This window comes from Nomascus leucogenys, chromosome 2 (genome assembly GCF_006542625.1).
Source record: "Nomascus leucogenys isolate Asia chromosome 2, Asia_NLE_v1, whole genome shotgun sequence".
NCBI lineage: Eukaryota > Metazoa > Chordata > Mammalia > Primates > Hylobatidae > Nomascus > Nomascus leucogenys.
This window is the reverse complement of record NC_044382.1, coordinates 31,778,621-31,800,213: the sequence shown is the minus strand read 5'-3', so window position 1 is coordinate 31,800,213 and position 21,593 is coordinate 31,778,621. Positions and strand designations below refer to the sequence as shown.

Sequence of the window (21,593 nt, the reverse complement as noted above, 5' to 3'; positions counted from 1 at the left end):
GGCAGCCCATATATTGCTGCAATCATTTTTACTTTTTATTCTGGACTAGCTACCAACCATGTGATTCATGCCCCAGTTTAAAATGCATAAAGATAGTATAGAGTTCCATGTAGTTTAAAAAGTCCTTTTAATCCATTATCCTGCTCATCTCTATATCAGCTTATGAAAGTTATATTATGAATAGTATAGTAATGGTGCAAAACACAGGTTCTAAGTTAAACTTGTCTGTTTTCAAATCCTGGCTTTTCTACTGTTAATAAGGTGACTTCGAGCAAGTTTCTTAACCTTTCTGAGCTTCTCTTTGCTCATCTGTGAAAGAGATAATAATGATGCCTACCTCAAAAGGTGATTTCAAAACCCTAAATGAGTAACTAATGCATGTAAAGGGCTTAGTACACTACATGGCACATAACTAGTGCTCAATAAATATTAACTGCTATCATGCTTTTTTCCACCAGCAGCAGTATCCACTATGGCCACCATCTCCATCTTCCATAGAATAAGGAAAATAAAATATCGAAGACAGACTTTTTCCTGAAGTCACCCAATTACTAAATAACCAAGGTGGGACTAACCATTGTCTTGACTACCATTCTTCCTGCTTGGAATACTTTTCATTCTTCTTCCCTCCTCCTCATCCTTCAGGTCTCAGTTTAGCCATCTGCTTCCTCATGAGCCCTGCTCTGAGCCCTCTTATGTCATTTCACATTCTCTTGTACTTCCTCCATCAGAGAACCTCTCATTCTGCATTATAATTCCCTGTTGTCTTGTATGTGTCCCCTACTAAACTACAAGATCCTTAACAGTAGAGACCAGGTCTATATACTAAACCTTTGCATCCCTAGCACCGAGTACAGCACCAGACATATAGTAAATGCACAATAAATACTTAATAAGTAAAAGGATGGATGTCAGACTCTTCATTCCCAATCTGCTGACACACATTAAATTATTATTTCACACTGTAACGGATTTCAGAAAATCAGAGAGAACCCTACATGGCTTCATGTCTTATACTGCTCTTAAATAATAATGATAATCTCATGTCAGAAATTCAAGGCAATTTTTTAAATACATAATACGTTACATATTTATGGGGTACATGTGATATTTTATTACATGCATAGAATGTATAATGATCAAGTTATGGTATTCGGGTTATCTATCACCTTGAGTATTTATTATTTCTATGTGTTGGGAACATTTCAAATTCTCTCTTCTAGCTTCTTTGAAATATGCAATACATTGTTGCTAACTACAGTCACTGTACTCTATCAAACATTAGAATTTATACCTTTTATCTAACTGTATATTTGCACCCGTTGACCAACCTCTTTTCATCAAGGCAGTCTTAACCAGATTCCAATAGATTCAATTTCTGAAGAAAGTAACTAAACTTGTGAAAATGACACCTTGAAGTGACTCTTACATTCTATTAAAACACAGGCACGTGTGTATACACACACACTCACCTTGTACCTCACACTTATCACTAAGCTATGCACAATACATGTATAGTCACCAACCCTCCAAATTTGGAGAAGGGCACTGTCTTTGTACTTTGAAGGGATTTTTCAGAACATTTGGACTTGATAAGGCACAGTGAAAATCAGGTATTTATCCTGGCTATTCTTCAGAACAAGCTCTTAAAATTCGGACTCTGAATTGTCTCTCACAGTTTTCATGTTTTTAGAAATTTTGAGTCTGATATGACACAAGTCATAAAATTTGACCAAATAACAAAATACTTCCATTTTTTTTCTCCCTCCATCTTGGAGGAGGAATAGGGGGCATAAAAGTGGGAAGCTCCAGGGAAATCCACTCAAAGCTACTCAGTTTCATCTCGTTAAAGTAACATCATCAAGGGCAAAACAAATGAAACTCAAACCGCCAATCAACATTATATTAGAATGCACTGAAAGTGTTACTTAGTTGGTAGGAAGGAAAAAAAATCGTTCTTTGAAATTACAACAGATATAAGCCTTTTATTCAAATAGACCAGACAGCAAAAGGTAATTTTTCAATAGCAAGGGAAGAGCTGAACTCTACCTCACATCACCAACATTATTTAAAAACAAACCTGGCTCTCTTATTATTTTATATAAAAACACATGAAAAAATATCACCTGCATAGAGTCTATATAAATGTATAATGCTAACATTGCATAGTTCCCTTAGGACACAAATGCCTCACACATCTTTATCCATAGTCTGATGGAGAATATTCACAAATATATATGCATACAGACACATACACAATATACATACACATACACACATACCTGCTTTTTGTTTTCTTCCCCTTTTGATCTGTGACCACCTTTTAAATTTCATTAGCTCTATGATAAAATATTTATCTAGAGCCTTTTTCCCCCTTCGTTCCTTTTATTAAAGGGAGCTCTTCTTTTTTGAATGTTGTTCTCTTTGATCTGTCTCAGAGTTCATACAAACTCTGTTACAAACTCCACCTCTAAAGAGAATCTCTGATGATTCTCTTTCTTAAATCAAAATACAGTTCTTTTGTATTAAATTTTATTTTCCATTAACCCAAAATATAGCCAAATGTGGAGGCTGTGAAGCTAAAGCCTCACCACACGCTGTATCGAGAAATGAATAAAAAAGCCTAGCAGAAGGCTTCATGCTACTTCATCCAAATCAAGTGTAACTACTTAGGAGTTAATAATGAAAGGGCTTCAGAATATTTGATACAGGTGAGAAGTTGTTTTTCCTACACAGTGATTTCTAGATCTATTTTCTCATTGGAAATTACCTGTTCAGTGATACCTTTTATTCTTCGTTATATTCAAAGTAAGATGCCCATATTGTCTTTCTTTGCCTCTTGACCCCAAGCTCTTTTTCTCTGTCTCTTGACACCAAACTCTTTTTCTTTGTTTGAGCAGTTAATATATCTACTTTGTTCTCTAGCTTATTCGAGAAACCTAACATCAATAAAGCAGGCTCTACTCTCTCTCCTGGTAATTTTATAACCAGTTATAATATATCATCCCCATGTACATTTGGTCAAAATATGTTCTTGTTCTTAAAACAATAAATCAAACTATGCTTCCTATGTACAATAAGTATTTAAAAAATGTAAATTGTGTCCCATGGAACAACTTTTAAGCAATTGGAACTATTTAACACTTCTATACTGCTACTTTATCAAGAAGAGTAGGTATAAATAATAATACGAATACCTTTATTTCCATAGGTGTTTTCATCTGGATAATTCATGCTTCATTATTGTGCCACTATTCTCTGTCTTGGGTTCTCCCTTGGCTCCTGTGACAAACATGGGGTTCAGATCCAGACTCCAGGAGGTAGTGATGCTTCAACTTTTGGTAACATACAGGTGCATTTATACACTTTCCACATACCCCCTACCATCTCTTTGGGAGATTTTGCTCCAGGCCTGTCAAAATCTAGGCTAACAAGCTAACACAATCAACACTGTAAAAGCTCCCTTGCCTCAGCCCCGTCGACCTGAAGTGGACTGCCTTCTTGATCGAGAAGACAGAAATAGAGCCGTGGTCTCAAAGTGTTGCTCCTGATCATCATCAGCAGAAGTAGGGTTACCTGGGAAACTGAAAAAATCAAACTCACAGGCCTATAGACCTATTCTAAGCTTGAGGGGGTGGAGCCTGGAAGCTTGTATTTAACAAATACATCAGGTGATTCTAATGCACGTTAAAGTTTGAAAACAGCTGCTGTATGGCATCTAGGGAGTTTTGAAGAGGCTGTAGTGATTAGGAGATCTGGCTTCATACAGCCAAAGTAGGGTCCTGTGGACAGGATACTCAGCGTTTGGGGTAAGGTTTTATGGTGCAGGGCTAGGCGCAGTGGGTGAAAGAGAGAATGCTCTGGTGCAGAACAACTTTTGTGCAATAGGAACTATTCAGGAGCAGAAGTAAGTCATCTCACTCGTTAGAAATGGCCCCATTTCTCTGTAAGCATTCGGAAGTATGAGGTTATATCCTATGAGAAACTATGAACAAGGTAATATAAGAAGAAATATTCAAAATAAACATGTAAGATTAAAAAAAATTAGGCCTTAATGGGAAGCTTCAACATACCACTAATATAGAACAAAAGGTTCATAATTAGTCCATTATTGTTAATTTTTTAGTATCTTAAATTTATTATCCTTAAATATCCTGCTGATGGTGCATGGAGTAGATAATGAATTTTAGTTTCCTCAATGTTACATTTCATATTCAGAAAAAGAATTCAACCGAACAGATTATGTTTGTTATTTAAAAGAGATCAAATCACCACCAGCCAGTACTGATACTGGATCAAAGATTAAGGTTAGTGTATTAACTTATCTGTCCTCTGTTTTGTAATCAAAACAACTGTCTTCCAACGGTAATATCGTAAGACATATACATAACTGTACTATTTTTTTTTTGAGATGGAGTTTTGCTCTTGTTGCCCAGGCTGGAGTGCAATGGCGCAATCTTGGCTCATCGCAACCTCCACCTCCCAGGTTCAAGCAATTCTCCTGCCTCAGCCTCCCTAGTAGCTGGGATTACAGGCATGTGCCACCACACCTAGCTAACTTTGTATTTTTAGTAGAGATGGGGTTTCTCCATGTTGGTCAGGCTGGTCTCGAACTCCCGACCTCAGGTGATCCACCTGCCTTTGGCCTCCCAAAGTGCTGGGATTACAGGCATGAGCCACCGCGCCCAGCCAACTGTACTAATATTAATAAAAATACAGCTTAACATTTAGCAATTACTACCTACTATGTTCCTGGGACTGTCCTGAGCACATTACAGGCACCATCACTTTTAATACTTACAATAGCCTTATGAAGTTAAGCATTGTTATCTTCATTTTACAGATGAAGCACCTGGGCTTAGAGAGGTTAAATAACTTGTCCAAGGACTAGTAAGTGGTGGGGCCAGGATACAAACCCAGTCCTCTCCAGAGTCTGTTTTCTTGACTACTTTTTTCATGTAATTCTAAACTCTAGGGTTGGGAGGGTAAAAGTGTATGTGGTCCAGTGCAAATAATACTTATGACCACTGAAGTCTTCTAAAACTACTAAAAACAACCAACTACTCACTGAATGTTTACTCTGTGTCAGGGACTGAACTAGCCATATACAAGTATTATCTCAATCCTCACATTAACCATGGAAAGTTGTTACTACTATTGTCTTAACTTTACATAGGGGCAACTGCAGTTAGAGGATTTAAGTAATGAGCCCATCTTCTTATCAAAGATTTCACTGCTTACATAATAAAATGGAAATGAGGCAAAAAAATACACATAGTACTCAGTAAATGTTGTTTTCCTGTCCTTACGTGAGTTTCTGGGCATCAGAATTGTGTTGGTGATGATCAATCCATTGTTTTTCTTACCTATTTTCTTGCTCATTCCAAATGGTAGATATCTGTGAGTTAGATACTTGAGCACAATATACAGCCATGACATAGAACTAAATCCATTGGCTTCTCTATGTCTTTATTATCACCAAATCCTAGCGCTTTAAGGCTTGCACCACTTTCCAGGAATGTGGTTCCAGAGACTCTTCCACTTGGCAAGAGTAACCATGAGTGACTTTAGGAATGAGACACAACTCATGCCCAAGTCCCAAAATCAAAGGTGTAAGGCGCACCAAGTTGTTCCACCCAAAGAACCTTGTTCTAAAAATGTTAGTGGTCAATGTCTTACAGAGAGTCAGCAAGCAGACAGACTTTTTTCCAAGACTGTAAGATTTCATCTAATTTATTGATTTATCTGATATTCTGATATCATAGAAAGAGCTCAGTTTTATGAATCAGTCTCTAAACCTCAGTCTTTTCTCCACCATAAACTAGGTATGTGATCATAGGCAAGTTGATTAACTCCACTGGATCTCAGTTTTCTCACTGAAAAAATGAGAATAAAGGAAATTTATTCTTTATATTTGTTGTGCAGAGTAGATAAGAGCTGTGAAAATACTTTGCAGAAATACAAAACCCTTCCCACAAGTATAAGATGACATTACTATTTTACATAACTCCTTCCTTGCCTAATATTTAGCTGCTAATGTATCAACCTGTTTGGCGAAGTTGGTTTATTGATGAACTAATTTAAAAGCAAGAGGAAGGGGAATTCTTTAGAGTTGAAAACTATCAGCAGTGCCAAAGACAACTGAATTATTTCATCAGTTGTTTTGATGGTTAAGAGCGAGTAAGATATTTATTACCTGGGTAACCAAACAATGTGCATGTTGCAAACCCCTGTGACATGCAGCTTATCTATCTAACAGTCCTACACATGTACTTCTAAACCTAAAATAAAAGTTAAAAAAAAAGAGGGAGTCAAGAGCCAGTAAGCGTGGCAAACCCCCCAGATAAGTTCATGTTGGTATGAAATAGCCTGAGAAACCTTCCTGTGAAAGCAACAAGGAATATCACAAAACTACCATGTAAATGAACAGGACATAAATAGCAGCTCAACAACATGGGCTCTTTGGGTTTCTATTCAAATTTCAAGGTGCCAAGTCTCTTGCTTGTCTACATCAGAGAGTAGAATGTGGCCTATCTATAGATTAGAACATCAGGGAAAGGAGGTAGTATGAAGGACAGTTTTGTGTAGGGAAAAAAAAGGAAATTCTGTCTGAAGTTTACCTTGGAGAGATGAAGAAAATATGGTATTTAGCACTATTAAGTGTTTTTACATCTTATTGGAGAGTTCAATCAAAAGATATAAGAGCAAAAACACAAAAATCAGGAAAACAATTTTTCTAGTGATTTTACCTTTATCTTGGACTATGGTTTCCTCTCAAGTTATCTAGCAGACTAAAATTGCTTTGTGATGTGACACCACCATCCTGCTTTTCCTTTTATAGCTCTCATCTTAAAATGTTTTACAGGTCCACACAAACAGGTAAAACAAAAGCAATCATGCTATTTTAAGTATATATTTTCCCTGGGCCTATCAAATTTAGAAAAGCATATTCACTCTTTCAAGTTGCTAGTTGTAGCTTGAACTGACTGCTTGATTAATCACTCAAACTCTGGCTCTAGACCATCTTACCCACGTTCCCTTTTCAGTATATCAAAAACAGAGGTCATGAGGTTGCTTAGATCATGAAACCAAGAAAGGAAATCAAGCCTTTGACACAGAAAACACACCACACTTTCCAAAGCAAGATCATCTCATGAGTGGATGGTAGTATTCTCCTATGTTTCTCTGACAAAATGTACCCATACTCTGTCTTTAACAGCCTCATTGTAATACACTACACTTGACCAGCTGCCCCATGTGCAGACCTCTCCAGTAGGTCTGATAGTCACTAATCCACTGATTAAACATTTTAAAACTGGCTTTGGCAAAACATGCCAGAAATTCCTTCAGGGTAATTAAAACCACCCTCTGTGTCAATAAACACAAACTGAAATCTTTCATGTGCAGAGGGGCTGGCTCTGACCCACTGGCTCTAGGACATTTTTTCTTAGATGGGTTTTCCATCATTGCAATTGATTTTCACTGACTCATCCAGACCATTGCTCAGTCCCCTTATAAAATGATTGGCTGAGGTCAGAGATATAGTCTTAGCTTTCTTGTTGCAGCCAAGACATAAGGACCAAAGGGGCTATAAACCTAAGGGCCAGGCTCATTGCCAAAGCCCTTTCACCCAGATCTTCAGGTGACAGACCTTAAAAAGGATTCTTGCTATAGAAGCTGACAGTCACAGTGTTCACTTATGACTCCTCTTCCAGCATTCGAACTGATTTTTTTTTTTTTTTTGAGACGGAGTCTCCTCTGTCGCCCGGGCTGGAGTGCAGTGGCGTGATCTCAGCTCACTGCAACCTCCAACTCCTGGGTTCATGCCATTCTCCTGCCTCAGCCTCCCGAGTAGCTGGGACTACAGGTGCCCGCCACCATGCCCGGCTAATTATTTTTGTATTTTTAGCGGAGACGGGGTTTCACTGTGTTAGCCAGGATGGTCTCGATCTCCTGACCTCATGATCTGCCCGGCTTGGCCCCCTAAGGTGCTGGGATTACAGGCATGAGCCACTGTGCCCATCGTCAAACTAACGTGTCTTCAAAGTAAAAGGAAGAACTCAGATGAATATTCACTACATTGATTCCCAGAGACTAGTCACGTAGTAGACACTCCATGAATTGTTTCTCACCACAATGGCAGCCTTACTGTTTTTAGTATATAAACAATGTATATATTTATTTAAAACTGTCATGCATTATAGACAATATAAAAACAGTAGAAGTTACTTAAAATTTCATCAGTCTGAGTTATCAATATATTTTTGTTGCCATTTTTCCATGGAATTCTTTATCTATACAAATAAAATTTTATATAAGAGAAATCGTAGTTTACACACCCTTTTTATCATGGATGAAGCTACCTTTGACTTTCTTTAAAATACAGCATTGTGGTTTTTTTTTGGTTTGCTGCTTTCATCCCCCTCACAGCCAATATTAATAAACTTTCACATAATTTTTCTTATTGATATTATCATGTAATAACTCATATGATATGAATGAAGTTTCAGTTGCTCAGTAAATACCTGCTGAATGGTTAAAGAATGAAAGAACACACGCATAAATACATGAGTGAATGAAAGAATAGATAATCTATTATGATCTTAATTAGCCAGTACGGTTTCCAAGTGATTGCAGAAATCTCAGATCACATATTTTGACATCTCCCCTGCATCTTTAAACTTTAGTTGAGGTTGGAGGACCTGGCTTTACCTCGTTCAGAGGGACCAGCAAGTCTAAACTCCCAAGAAAAGAATATGTAACTGCCTGCTGTCTTAACTACAGAAATGCTATTAATCTACTCTCAAACTGAAATCAAATTCAAAAACCATTACTAAGCACTTGTGTGCCAAGAACTGCACTGTCCTTTGTACAGTAAACTAGAGGGAAAGATGTCGTCACTGCCTTCCTGGAGTGTCTGTCTTGTTGGGGAGATGATGTGTGGGATCTGTGTCTTTAGATCTAGCTGTCTGAACTCAGACCTCAGTTGCCACATTCGTGAAATAGGGAAAATATCTATAAGCTCATAGGATTGCTGTGGTGATCAAAGAACTTGAGGAATTCAGGAAAAACTTCACAGGAAAATGTGGACTGGAGGCAGGCCTTGTAGGTACCAGGGAAGAGGAAGCAGGAATGGCCTGGAGTAGTGAGGACCCAGCACAAGCCATCCTCAATGCTTTGAAGATAAGTTAGGAGAGACTTAGAAGACGAGAGGACAGGCAGGAAACATGAAGGTTTATAAGCACAGGAGAAAACTGTGAACAGACTAATCTTCTTAAAGGGTGAAAGAAAAGTAATTTTTTTTTTTTTTTGCCTTTTCAGCATGTGCCAATGTCTACATCAAGGCCATTCATATGAGTGACTCAAAGGCAACCTACTTGTCAAGTAATTGGAAAAAAAAAAAAAAAAAAAAACCCTGGCTTGCATAATGGGCTCAAATCCAGGTTTCTAAGACTTATAGGAAAAATTCTGATCAGAAAATTTCCATCTCAAATTGTGCTGAGGAAGCTTAAGGACTGAGCAACCATGTTGGCAGCCGAAGTACAATACGATAATCAGACTGCTTTTGCTTTTTTTTTTTTTTTTTTCCACAGTGCACAGAGATTTTCAGGTCCTGGTGAGTGCTTAGCAAGTTTCTGATCTCTGATCTCTGACCCCACAGGGGTCAGAGAACCTGTAGAAAAATACAACTTGTTCACAAATGGAACTGCACCCAAAACTTTCCCTCTATATCCTAGTAAGTGACCAGAGGGTCCTGACTTCAAAAACATAGTAGGTCTGTTTCACCCAGGCTAATCCTACAGAATGGGAAAAGGGATTAGAAATTAGTCGTTGCAGGATATGTCAGTTGGAAGCACTAAACTGTCCTAATCTCTTCTGATAGTTCAGGGCTCTAGGGAAGCTCTTCTCTGCCTGTCATATCTTCTCCTTTTAAACTAGCACCATTGATGAATTCCAGGAAGCATGTCCCCACGGATCTGTGCTACTCTAATCCCACCTACCCTTGGCTGCAAGACAGAAGAGGAAGAGGATGAAAAGTAGATTTTAATATTGCACCCCCAAATCTCCATTGAAACTTGGAGTTTCTAGAAGATGCTTTAACACTTTTAGTCCTCTGAGAAGGCAACTGGGTCACCTACTAACCACTACAAATATTTATCCATTCAACTGCCCATCCATCCATCTATCCATCCATCCATCCATCCATCCTTTAAATTTTATGTGCTTACCCTGTGTATAATTTTTAAAATATTGTATAAACTTTTTTAAATTAAAAATGCCTCAAAGAGCTTAATATTTTTATTTCAATAACCCAAGACTCTTCAAAGAGGAACAATGTTCTAAATAAATACTCAGGCCAAATGAATTGAGATTTCACACCGACTCCCAACTGTAATCCCCAAAGACTGCTGAAATGCAGACAGCCAATGTACTTTGAAAGTGGACTAAAAATCACTCACTGAAAATATGGATAGAACAAAAGTGGAAAAGGGCCATAGCAATTACAAAGGTATTCCTTGGAACAGCGATTTTAGAAGGAAATTTATTCCTATCATCTAGAAACATAATTGTTCATACCATTTAATCCAATAATCCTGCCTTTAGAAACTTGTTCTAAAAAATAACTAAAGACATGACTTAGAGTCATGCCATTATTTATCTATTTCACAATTATTACAGCAATATTGGAAAGAATCTAAATTTCCATCATTAGGTGGCTAGTAAAATTATGGTTCAACTATAGAATGTTAACTACAGTGGTAATTTATAAGATTTGTACTTTTTATTTAGATTAAACAATAGTTCCAGTTTTGGGAGAAGACTAGAGATGTCTGGAAGTCTAAAGTCATTGATAGTTAAAGTCTAATTTTTTTCAGATTTGCCTGGGTTCAAATTGCATCCAACCACACATAGTATTAACAACAACAACAAAAAAAGCACAGCTTTCCAAAATGTCAAATTTGTACCCCATGAGAGACTAGCTCATTAAACAACCATACTGGTTGTCATACTGGGTCAATCATTCTTTGAAGTTACCTACCCACCAGTTTGAAGAAAATTAACATTTCTGGGTCACCAGGTTCCATATACTCATCTACAAATGATGCCCTGGAACCATGAAAGTAATTTTATTTAATATAAGTGGGCAACTGAATCCCAGGGAGCAAACTACTCACCCATGTGCTTAATGGCAGAGGCTGAGAACTGAGCCTGCCTCTCCTCTCAGAAAGGGTCGAAGTACCTGGAGCTTTTGAGGGGTAGAAGGGCAATGGGATCAAATTAAAATTCAATGGCTGTATCTTTAAGAAATTTTTCTCTGATCTTCACCCCACATAAGTTCCCTAGGATAAACTTAAGCACCTTGAAAATTTGTGACAATGTGAGGTGGAAGCAAAATATGGATAGAACAAAAGTGGAAACCGCCTACAGTAATTACAAAGGTATTCCTTGGGATAGCCATTTTAGAAGGTAATTTATTCCCATCATCTAGAAACATAATTGTTCATACCATTTAACCCAGTAAGCTACTTTTAGAAACTTGTTCTAAAACATAACCAAAGACATGATTTAGAGTCTATAACATAACCAAATATATTATTTATGTATTTCAGAATTAGTATAGCAAATATTGGAAATACTCTAAACTTTCATTATTAGGCGACTGGCAAAATTGTGGTTCAACTATAGAATATTATAGAAAAATGCTAACAGTTTGTGTTTGGGGCAAAAGCAAACAAACAAACCCTATAGATGATGTTGTTTTGCACATAATCCTAGCATTCTCCATTCATCTCTCTCTCTGTCTCTGACACACACACACACACACACACACACACATACACACACACACTGAGCCTGGAAGCAAACATAGCACATCAAAAATGTTTATAATGACTGTCTCTGGCACAGCTAGGAGTAAATTTGATTTTCTCTTTTAGAATTTTCTGTACAGTCAAAATTTTCATTAGTGAACATGTACTTTATTCTCTTAAAGGATCTTTCTTCTCCTTTAACAGGTTTCATATTCATATTCACATGTGTTTTTTAATGTATATATTCCCAAAAGAATGCAAGCTCTGTGAGAGCAGGGTCTACATTTAATTTTTAAATATTTTATACCTAGGTTTTTTAGCACAGTGCCTAATATATAGTATATGTTTTTAAAATAACTACTGAGTGAACTATTGGACAGACACTGATTAGAAGGGATATGGCTATGTGTGAGGACTCTAATGAGCTGTCAAACATTCCATTACATCTCTAATCTCCAGCTCACTTGTTAAAACAACATGCCACCTTCCTTTCATACTTTTGCCTCCTAACATCACACAAGACTCTGCCTCCAATGAGGAAAGCCATTGCCACCCATCTCTACCTGCCAGCATCCCACCAAGGCCCAACCTCCCCACTTAACCACTTCTGGTGAGGTGAGCTTCCCTCTAGCACTTACTGCAGCCACTCACTTGGACGATTAGCACTGTTTGGACCTCTATTAGGTTCCCAGTACTTTTCTAGAATGGGGGTCAGCAAATGATGGTCTACAGTCTACTCCTTGATTTTGTAAATAGAGTTTCACTAGAATACAGCCATGTCCACATACTACAATGGAAGAATTGAGTAGCTGGAACAAAGGCTGTATGGTCAGCAAAGCCTAAAATATTTATCATCTGACCCTCTACAGGAAAAGTTTACTGATCCCTGCTCTAGAACATCGACATACTTTTACAAAATAGAGATAATACCAAAGTTTCATTCTATTAGGATATTCATAGGCAATATGAGATCCAAAGTATATGTCCAAGAACTTTGTACAGAAAAATTATTGTATTGTACCTCAGTTTGCTCTTAATAACACATATTTTTATGTCAGACATACCTGCATTCAAGTCCTGGGTCTGCTGATTGATACTGGGAAAAATGACACAAATTCTCTAAGCCTCAGTTTTATCATCAGTAATGTAGAAATCTATTTTCTCTTTCACTCCAGAAGTGTGTAATGAGTGCTTTTTCACCAGATACTATACTAGGAGATGGATAAACAATGGTGAATAAGATCTAAAGTCTCACCTAATTCAGCTCTAATTATACATACTTTTGAGGGTTGTGGTGAAGATTAAATTTTATATATATATATATACACACACACACAGATACATATATATACACACACACATATATGCACACACAGGCATCTATATCATATATACATCATATGTAGTATACCGTAGATACATAATACATAGTATATCACATGGAGTACATCCAGAATACTTAACCCAATTCCTGCTACATTGCAAGCACTCAGTATATAGTGGCTCTTCCTCATCATCATAATTACAGCAGAAGTCCTTTTAACAGACCTCCAAGTAGCTGACTCTCCAAGAAGAAAAAGTGCCTTCCATTCTTTCTATAAAACAGGCCTACAACATCCTTTATAAGTACTCACAGCTAATTGAGTAGGCTAATCTCTGGTACATAGGCACACTTCTGCTCCTTCAGGTTAAGTTGCATGTTTACTGAGAGTCATTTGTGTTTGTTTCCAAATCTCCTGATGCCAGTTATACTTGTTATTTAATTAAATATCATGAAAGGTAATGAGAAGAATAGTGTGAAAAGAACGATGATTGTTTCATATGAAAAGTCAGTTGAAGAATTTCAAAAGACTTGACAAAGAATCATCAAATTAAAAGTAGGAGTTACAAAAATTGGGGAACAATTATAAGAATCTAGAATTATTCTGTAGTAAGATTGCTTCTGCGATATCTATGGTCTTGTTCAACCTCAAGGAAATCAAAATAGGGTATGGTCTTTGTCATTCGGGGTACGGTTCATGCAAGAAAAATATTACAACCCCCAATCAGCAGATCCATACTCGAAGGTAAGGCCTTTATTCTTCATTGGGCCTTTCATTGAAATTAGTAAATTTAAATGGTATGTTATTTTTTATGACTCCTTGCCTTAACTTTTCAAGTTCACTGTCAACTATTGGTCCCAAATGCATGGAGTAGAGAGGGATTATTTTGTATTTATTATTTATTTATCTTTTGTATTTATTATTTATTCATTTATTATTTATATATTTATGTATATATTATTTATTTATTATGTATATATATTATTTTTATATATTTTATTTATAATTTGTAAAATTAAATTATAAATATATATAAAATATATATAATTAATTTATAAATATATATAATATGTAATATATTATTATATATTTTAATATATATTATTTATTTATTATTTACATATTTTTATATATATTAAATATATAAATAATATATTATTTATACATTTATTATTTATTATATATTTATTATATATTTTGTATTTATTATTTATTTATTTATTATATTATTTATCACATATAAATAATAACATGTTGCCTCATCCCCTGCCATATTTTTGTCGGCAAGAAAACACTCAGCAAGATGAAGTGACCTGCCCAAGGCCACAGAACTAGCATAGCCAGAGGTGTGTCTAGAGCCAGGTGGGCTCTGATTCCACCACCTCGGCCACCTCATGATAACAGAGAGATAAACAGGACACAGTTTCACGCACCCTGGCTTCTGTGGTTAATTATGTTTTGAGAAGGACTGAGTGTCACCTGCCCAAATAGATGGAAAGATGTTTGAGAACAAGACTATAGTCTTATACTTCACCATATGCCCCAACACCTCCTACATAGCACTTGACAATAAATAATTTTTGTTTGAATTGTTAAATTTTCTTTCCTACTTTATAATAGTGGGAGAAATTGGGGCCTTCCTGGTTTCTGAAAAAATTATGTTGCCTTGGAGTTTATAACCCCCACCATGGAGTATAAAATAACAGGAGAGAAATTCTATTGTGCCTGTCAGATCATGTCATTCAGAGCTTAACCTCATTGATTGGCACTTGCTCTTCCCCATCAGTGTGGCAAGATGAGCAGCACCCTGCTCACCAGATGGTTATTTGTTCCACCAGCCACCTTTGCTGCATCCCTGATTCATTCCAGCCCAGGACTGTCTCCAGCATTCATGCTTCAAGGCAGCTCCTGCCAACAACTTTGCCAAATGGCTCCTCTCAAAGTCATGGCTGCCCAGACAGACTGGCTCCTCCATCTGCAGCAGCTTTTGGCAAAGAGAAGTTTCCCTTTCTGGCTCTGCCTCTTGGCTGCACCAGAGCCTTCTTGCCAGAAGGATGATTTGACCCAGGAAGTACAGCCAGGCCTGGAATTTCTGGGGTCATTTAAAGCCTATGGCCATGTTTTCCCAGTCTCACCCCTGAGGTGAACATCAGAACATATCAAAGAGACCTAGATGATCACAAATACAGAAATAATGCCTCATAGAAACTGAGAGTCAGAAAACCCTGTAGAGAGCATGCCTTCCCTCCCCCATCTTCAACCTCATTATAGTAGATTAGGAAACTGAAGCCCAGAGAATAAAAGTGACAAATTATGGTAGCAGGACTGGAATCCCACCCAGGTCTTCTGACGTGCATTCCACATTACTGCTTACAATACTGCATTGCCTTTCCATTTCCCCCCAGTTCATTTTCAAATCCCTGGTAGAAATTGGACCCTTGTATTGACTGATTCAGAAGAATATTTTTTAGAAAAATGAATCATCTTTTCTCTATCAACATCATAACTGTTCTTTTAAACAGGTGTTCATATACTACATTGTGATGAATTTTTGCCAAGTTTAAGAATACAGAGTTTGGAATCAGACAGACCTGGATGTGACTTCTGTTCTACTCACTGTTGTGTAACAATGGACTAGTAATCATATTATTCTGCTTTAGCTTTTCATTTAAAGGGAGATAAGAACAGTATCAGCCTATACAATTAAATTGGGTTACATGAGAAAAATACTTTAAGGCTCCAAGCCTGTACTGGCACACAGAAAGCCCTCCATAACTACTAGCAATCATTATTAATTATTAACATTCAAATCCACAATGGTTTTGGAAGACACAGTACAGGGCACATATAAATAGGTAGATCAGGTATTCTCATTCTCTACATTAGGAAATTCAGGTTCTTGGTTTAAATGACTGATCCAGGGTTACACAGAAAACAAATAGAAGACCAGAGATTTCTGATTTTTTCTTGCCATTTTGCTAAGAAATGGGAACTGTTGTCTCAGCTTTAAAGATAATAAAATCAGGAAGGAGAACATTTAAACAAAAACACATATACACAGATAATCACTGCAGCATCTTATGTAATATAAAAGCTGGAAACAATTTTATATCCACAGGTAACTACTAAATAAACTGCGGTACTGTCATACTATGGAGCACTGTGCAGCCATTAAAAGGCATGAGACAGATGTAGGTGTTCTGATATGGAAAAATCTTGAAGACATATGACTAGTAGAAGAACAAACAAAGTGCAAATAAAACAGGCAGTGTGTACTATTTGTGCAAACATCCTCCCCAACTGTATACCTATACATGTATATTTAAATGTATGAATAGACAGATGGCTCTGAGGAAGTATACCAACTACTGATAATGGTAACCTTTGGGTAGGAACGTGGGATGGGTATGGGATGGAGGGTGATTCATGCTTTATCTACTTATCATGCTTGAATCCTTTTAAGTAAGAAAGAATATAGTATTATTTGACTTATAAATAAAAATATAAAGGCAGAGGGAAATGTGAATTACAATAATGCAGTTGGCAGGAACCAACAGACCTCCCAACTTGAGTGTCTCTAGCCCTAACCTGACTTCTACAAAGCTACATGAGCAATGTTAGTTTCACTGAGTTTCCTGTGTGGCTCTCCCACTGTGGTAAGGTCCTTCCTGGTGGTATTTTGTACTTAGGGACCCAAGTTCTATCTTTTAGACCACCTGGGAACTCTCAGCAGCATCTTGCTGCAATATTCCCTATTAGAGACATTTACAGGTTTGCCACCCTCTACACCCTTGTGTGTCTGTAGAGGGACATCAAGCTGATCCTTCTACATCAAGTGGAGGAGGCGGCCTGCCATTCTGTGACCACTTCAGGTTCATTGCTTAACAAGGATTCATACCAGTGTGATAAGCAATGCTTGATGGAGGAGGTTTTCAGTTCCCCAATGTTATGGACCAAATTGTGCCCCCCTCCACCCCAATCTATATGTTGAAGCCCTAACTCCTTAGTGTGACTGTATTTGGAGATAGGTCCTTTAAGGAGATAATTAAGATTAAATGAGGTCATAAGGATAAGGTCTTATGGGGCTGGTGCCCTTGCAAGAAGAAAAAAAAATGCCAGAGATTGCTCTCTCTTTTCACACTTGCACACATGAGAAAGGCCATATGAGGACCCAGCAAGAAGTTTGCTATACATGGGAAAAGAGAACTCACCAGAAACCAACCCTGCTGGCACCTTGATCTTGGACTTCCAGACTCCAGAAATGTGAGAAAACAAAATTTCTGTTGTTTAGTCAACCCAGTATGTGGCGTTTTTTAAAATGCAGTCTGAGCTGACTAACACACCAAGCACAAAGGCCAGTACACCTGAAACACATCCTCCCACAGGTAAGGCACTCTTCGGCATGCTCCGTCCAACAGACCCCATCCTTCTCAGGTTAAAACCTGTTCGTAGGGGCCCCTCTAGATTCCTAAACTCCACACATCTTTTTTCCCCTTACACACAGAACCCACCCCACCTTCGTTTAACACTTGTTGTAAGTGATCAAGTCTTTTACCTCTAAAGCACAGAAGTGAAAGTCTGACTAACCCCTATACATGCACACACCCCTTCTCATTACCCAGGATGACCCTTTCTCCAAAGAAAGCTATGAACATTAACTATTAATATTTCCCACTATTAACTCTTTCCACAGTGAACTTGGAGTAGAACTCAAAGGTTCCTGGGTTATTTCTGACAAAGTTCCTAGTAGATATAAAAATAGTCTGTGCTTTCTGTGAGATAGTTATGTTGGGGCTGACTTTCAGCCTGATTCTAGAATTCTACTGGAGAGAAAAAAGAAGGAAATTTGGTGGTAAAGATGACAAGTTGTGTGAAAGCAAAATCATCTTCTTATTAATGGAAGATGAGGGGAACCAGCTGGAGAGCCACTCTGGCCAAAGTGAAGCCTCAGACATCTACATATTTATGTGCAAAAGAACATCTGCCATCCCACAGCTGCCTCTGTCATATTCCTCTTGCTGTGGCCCAGGCAACTGTATGAGTTGTCAAGAGCTGGGGAGAGTGGGTACCTAGATGGCCCAGTGGGACCATCTCAGCTCAGCCTGGCAGCTGCATGCTTACTGTCCTACACTGGGGATGAGTGACATGGAGAAGGCTATTCAAAAAACTCCAGCTAGTTCTAACATCTTGATTGCTCAATTCCATAAACACTTTTTTCTGTTCTTATTATATAACAGAAGAAATCTACAGGAGTAAATCAGCTAAGGATTCTGTTACTGGGTGGTAGAATTCAGCTCCCTCCCTGTGGGATAATGGAAAAGGCCCAGAGATGTGCACTGCTGTGCTAGGAGAAGATGGATCAAGTAAATCCAGCAGCACCGAGTAGGCACCAATGGGATATATGTGGAGGGTGGAGCACAACTTGCATTTCTCCAAAAGATCCTGAGCAGCATGGGTGGGCAAAGAACATGTGCCAAGAATCCACACAGTCATGAGCTCTAATCTGGTTGAGCCACTTACAAGTAAGTATGTTTGTAATACATGTGTATTTGTTATGCAAGTTCCTTTGGTTCTCTGTCCCTTGAAATTTCTTATTTTAAAAATGGGATTAATGCAACCATTCTCTCTGGGTTGTTGAAGGAGATTAAATGAGTAAACATAAGAAATACCTAGGAAAATGCCTGGAATAGAGAGTACTCATGATACCTTAGTTTCTTTCCCTCAGCTAAGTGTCTAAATTGGACCCTTATTTCTTCTTAAATGCAAATGCCAAAGTCTAGGAATGTCAGTCTACAGCTGTGCTCTTTTCATTGGGCATTACCAATATTTTGACAGGACTGGCCTAATATTATTCACCCCAGGATCATTGGTACATTTCTGACCAGCACTTGTAAAGGGCTTGGGACTGCCCCTGGGGACCTGGATACTAATAATGAATACTTGCTAGTGATTTTCAATGCATTCTGGTTATTATATTTAGTAGCAGAACATTTCCCATCCCCAGAAAGGTCATTTACAATAGTGTAAGGCAGCTACTTCTCACCTCACATTTCAGGTTTCTCTGAGAACAGCGGAGAGCTCAAACATTCATCCATATGCATTGGAAATAGCATTCTGATCTTGCATTTGCATACAAATACCAAAGCAACTTAAGGAACTATGAGGCAGCTCTCCATCATATGACACTATCCCCTTTTATTTTTTCAATGCCTTCCCAGCATCTTCATATCAAAAGCCATTTTCATGTACCTTCCCAGCTTTATTCATCATAAGTTCCTGCTTTCTTGAGCTTATGTGGAATGGGGGATGGAGGAGGAGCCTTTACTTCCTCAATTTTACTCTCTGTGGCCCTAAAAAGCTAATGTATTTCACAAATCACTCAGATCTCAAATTTGGAAACGCTCTAAACTCAACTCATCCAAGACTGGACTCTTCTTATCCTACCACATTGCTGAGAAATGGCCATATATTACAGTATTACTTGAATAATATCAGTGTGTTGTTAGTTATGCTTACCAAGGCCCTATTCCATTGTGAGGTACTTTTTTGCTACAATTTCTTCATACCAAGCCAAGATCCGCTTCCTTGTACTTTCTCACTCATTGGTTCAAATTTGGCCCTGAAATGCTCTTATCTGAGGCATCTCATCTCTTCATACAGTTTTAAGTACCTTTAATATGCTGGTGATGTTTAATCTCAAATTTATTATCTAGTCCAGGTCTTTCTCTTGAGCTTCAGACCCAGAAATCCAATTGTCTACTTGGAAGTCTCACTGTGAAACTAGATGTCTCACTGTCTTCTCAAACTAATCAGTTTTCAGTCTATTTCCGCTTTCAGTGACGAGCCCCATTATGCATCCATTTTCATGGCAAAATTCTAGGAGTTGTCCTTGACATCACCTTCTCCATCTGCACTCAATCATATTAAGTAAGTGCAATGAATGCATTCTTTCTCTATTATGTATCTTAAATCCATCTAATTCTCTCCATCTCTACTGCTGTCACCATCCTGGAGCACACCATGACCTCCTAATTATCTCCCAACTTTCATTCTTTTTCATTACATGCCTGGCTCTCTAACCCCATCCTACATAGCAGCCAGATTAAGCTTCTAGAAAAACAAATCTGATCATGTTTCCCTCTTCCTTAATGGCTTTCCATTCATCTTTGGATAGAGTCCAAACTCCTTGTGGTCAACAAGGCTTGATATGATCTGGTCCCTGAATACTTCTCCAGTCTTTTTTTCCCCCAACATTTGATTACGAAAATTCAAACAGATGGCAAAGTGGAAAAAAAATTACAGTGATTATCCATAGACCCACCACCTCAATTTAGTCATTAACTTTTTTTTTGAGATGGAGTCTCGCTCTGTCACCAGACTGGAGGGCAGTGGCGCGACCTCGGCTCACTGCAACCTCTGCCTCCTGGGTTTAAGTGATTTCCTGCCTCAGCCTCCTGAGTAGCTGGGATTACAGGCACGCACCACCATGGCTGGCCAGTGACTAACATTTTATACTTGCTTTATCATATGTCTATCCATCTACCCATCCCTCTATCTTAGCATTAATCTTTCTTGCTTTTGGTACATTTCAAAATGAACTGCAGACTCCAGTCTCATTTTTAGCACTCTTCTCCCTGTTCCTAGCCATAGTCATCTTTCCATTCCTTGAATCTCTCTGGGCTTTTGTACGTATTGTCCCTTCTACCTAAAGTGCTTTCAGGTCTTAATTGCAAATTCATCCTTTAGTTCTCAGTTTCAGCTGTCTGAGAGGCTGTCCTTGAACTCCCGATCTAAATTAGATCCACCTTTCCACCTTATGACCCCAAGGCATCTTGTGCCTTTCCTAAATATCACTTATCACAATTGGTAACTATATATTTATTTGCAAAATTATTTGTCTCATACTATCTCCTCTGTTAGATTGAAAGATCCATGAGGACAGAGACCATGTCTGTATTGGAACATCCTGTATCACCTCTGCAAAACGTCAGTATTTGTTGAAGGAATTAAAGGCAGAATGAATCAATAATTGAAAGGAGCTACTTGGAATAGTAAACTTGTTCTTCCTTTAATATGTATAAACAAGACAGTTTTTTAAAAAGCCTTCTGAGGGAAGGTGGAACCCACTTGTTGCCAGAATACAACCAGCAAGTACATTAAGTAACAATAACAGCTATAATGAATTAAGGGTGGGCTTTGGATTAGGCATATTCTGAGTGCTTGAGTGCTTTCTCTGCATCAAATAGTTTTTCTTTGGCATAGGTTCTATTGTTATTCCCACTTTCCAGCTAAGGAAACTGAGAACAGAGCAGTTATTTTAAAATACTCCATCTATGTAGAATATTCGGTCTATCTGTGTCTCTCTGTAGGCCCATGTGAAAGTAGGAAGATTAATCTAGAAAACTCACAGACTGCTATAATGGAGATAGGGTTTTACTTGGCTCTAACAGAAGCCTAA

The 21,593-nt window shown here is 37.9% G+C and overlaps 1 protein-coding gene across 12 annotated transcripts in view; it reads right to left on the bottom strand.

The window, feature by feature from the left end:
- The window catches only part of PPP2R2B (protein phosphatase 2 regulatory subunit Bbeta), a 492,508-nt gene that overhangs the window by 264,598 nt on the left and 206,317 nt on the right, over window positions 1-21,593 (bottom strand). For 5 of the 12 annotated variants that reach the window (XM_030826999.1, XM_030826990.1, XM_003266592.3 and 2 more), the window contains one exon: window positions 3,198-3,282. The exons of the other annotated variants lie outside the window; for them this stretch is intronic. In XM_030826999.1, coding sequence (XP_030682859.1) covers window positions 3,198-3,234 — 37 coding nt within the window. In that variant the 5' untranslated portion in view covers window positions 3,235-3,282. The remainder of the gene's footprint in view (window positions 1-3,197; window positions 3,283-21,593) is intronic. 12 annotated transcript variants of the gene reach the window in all.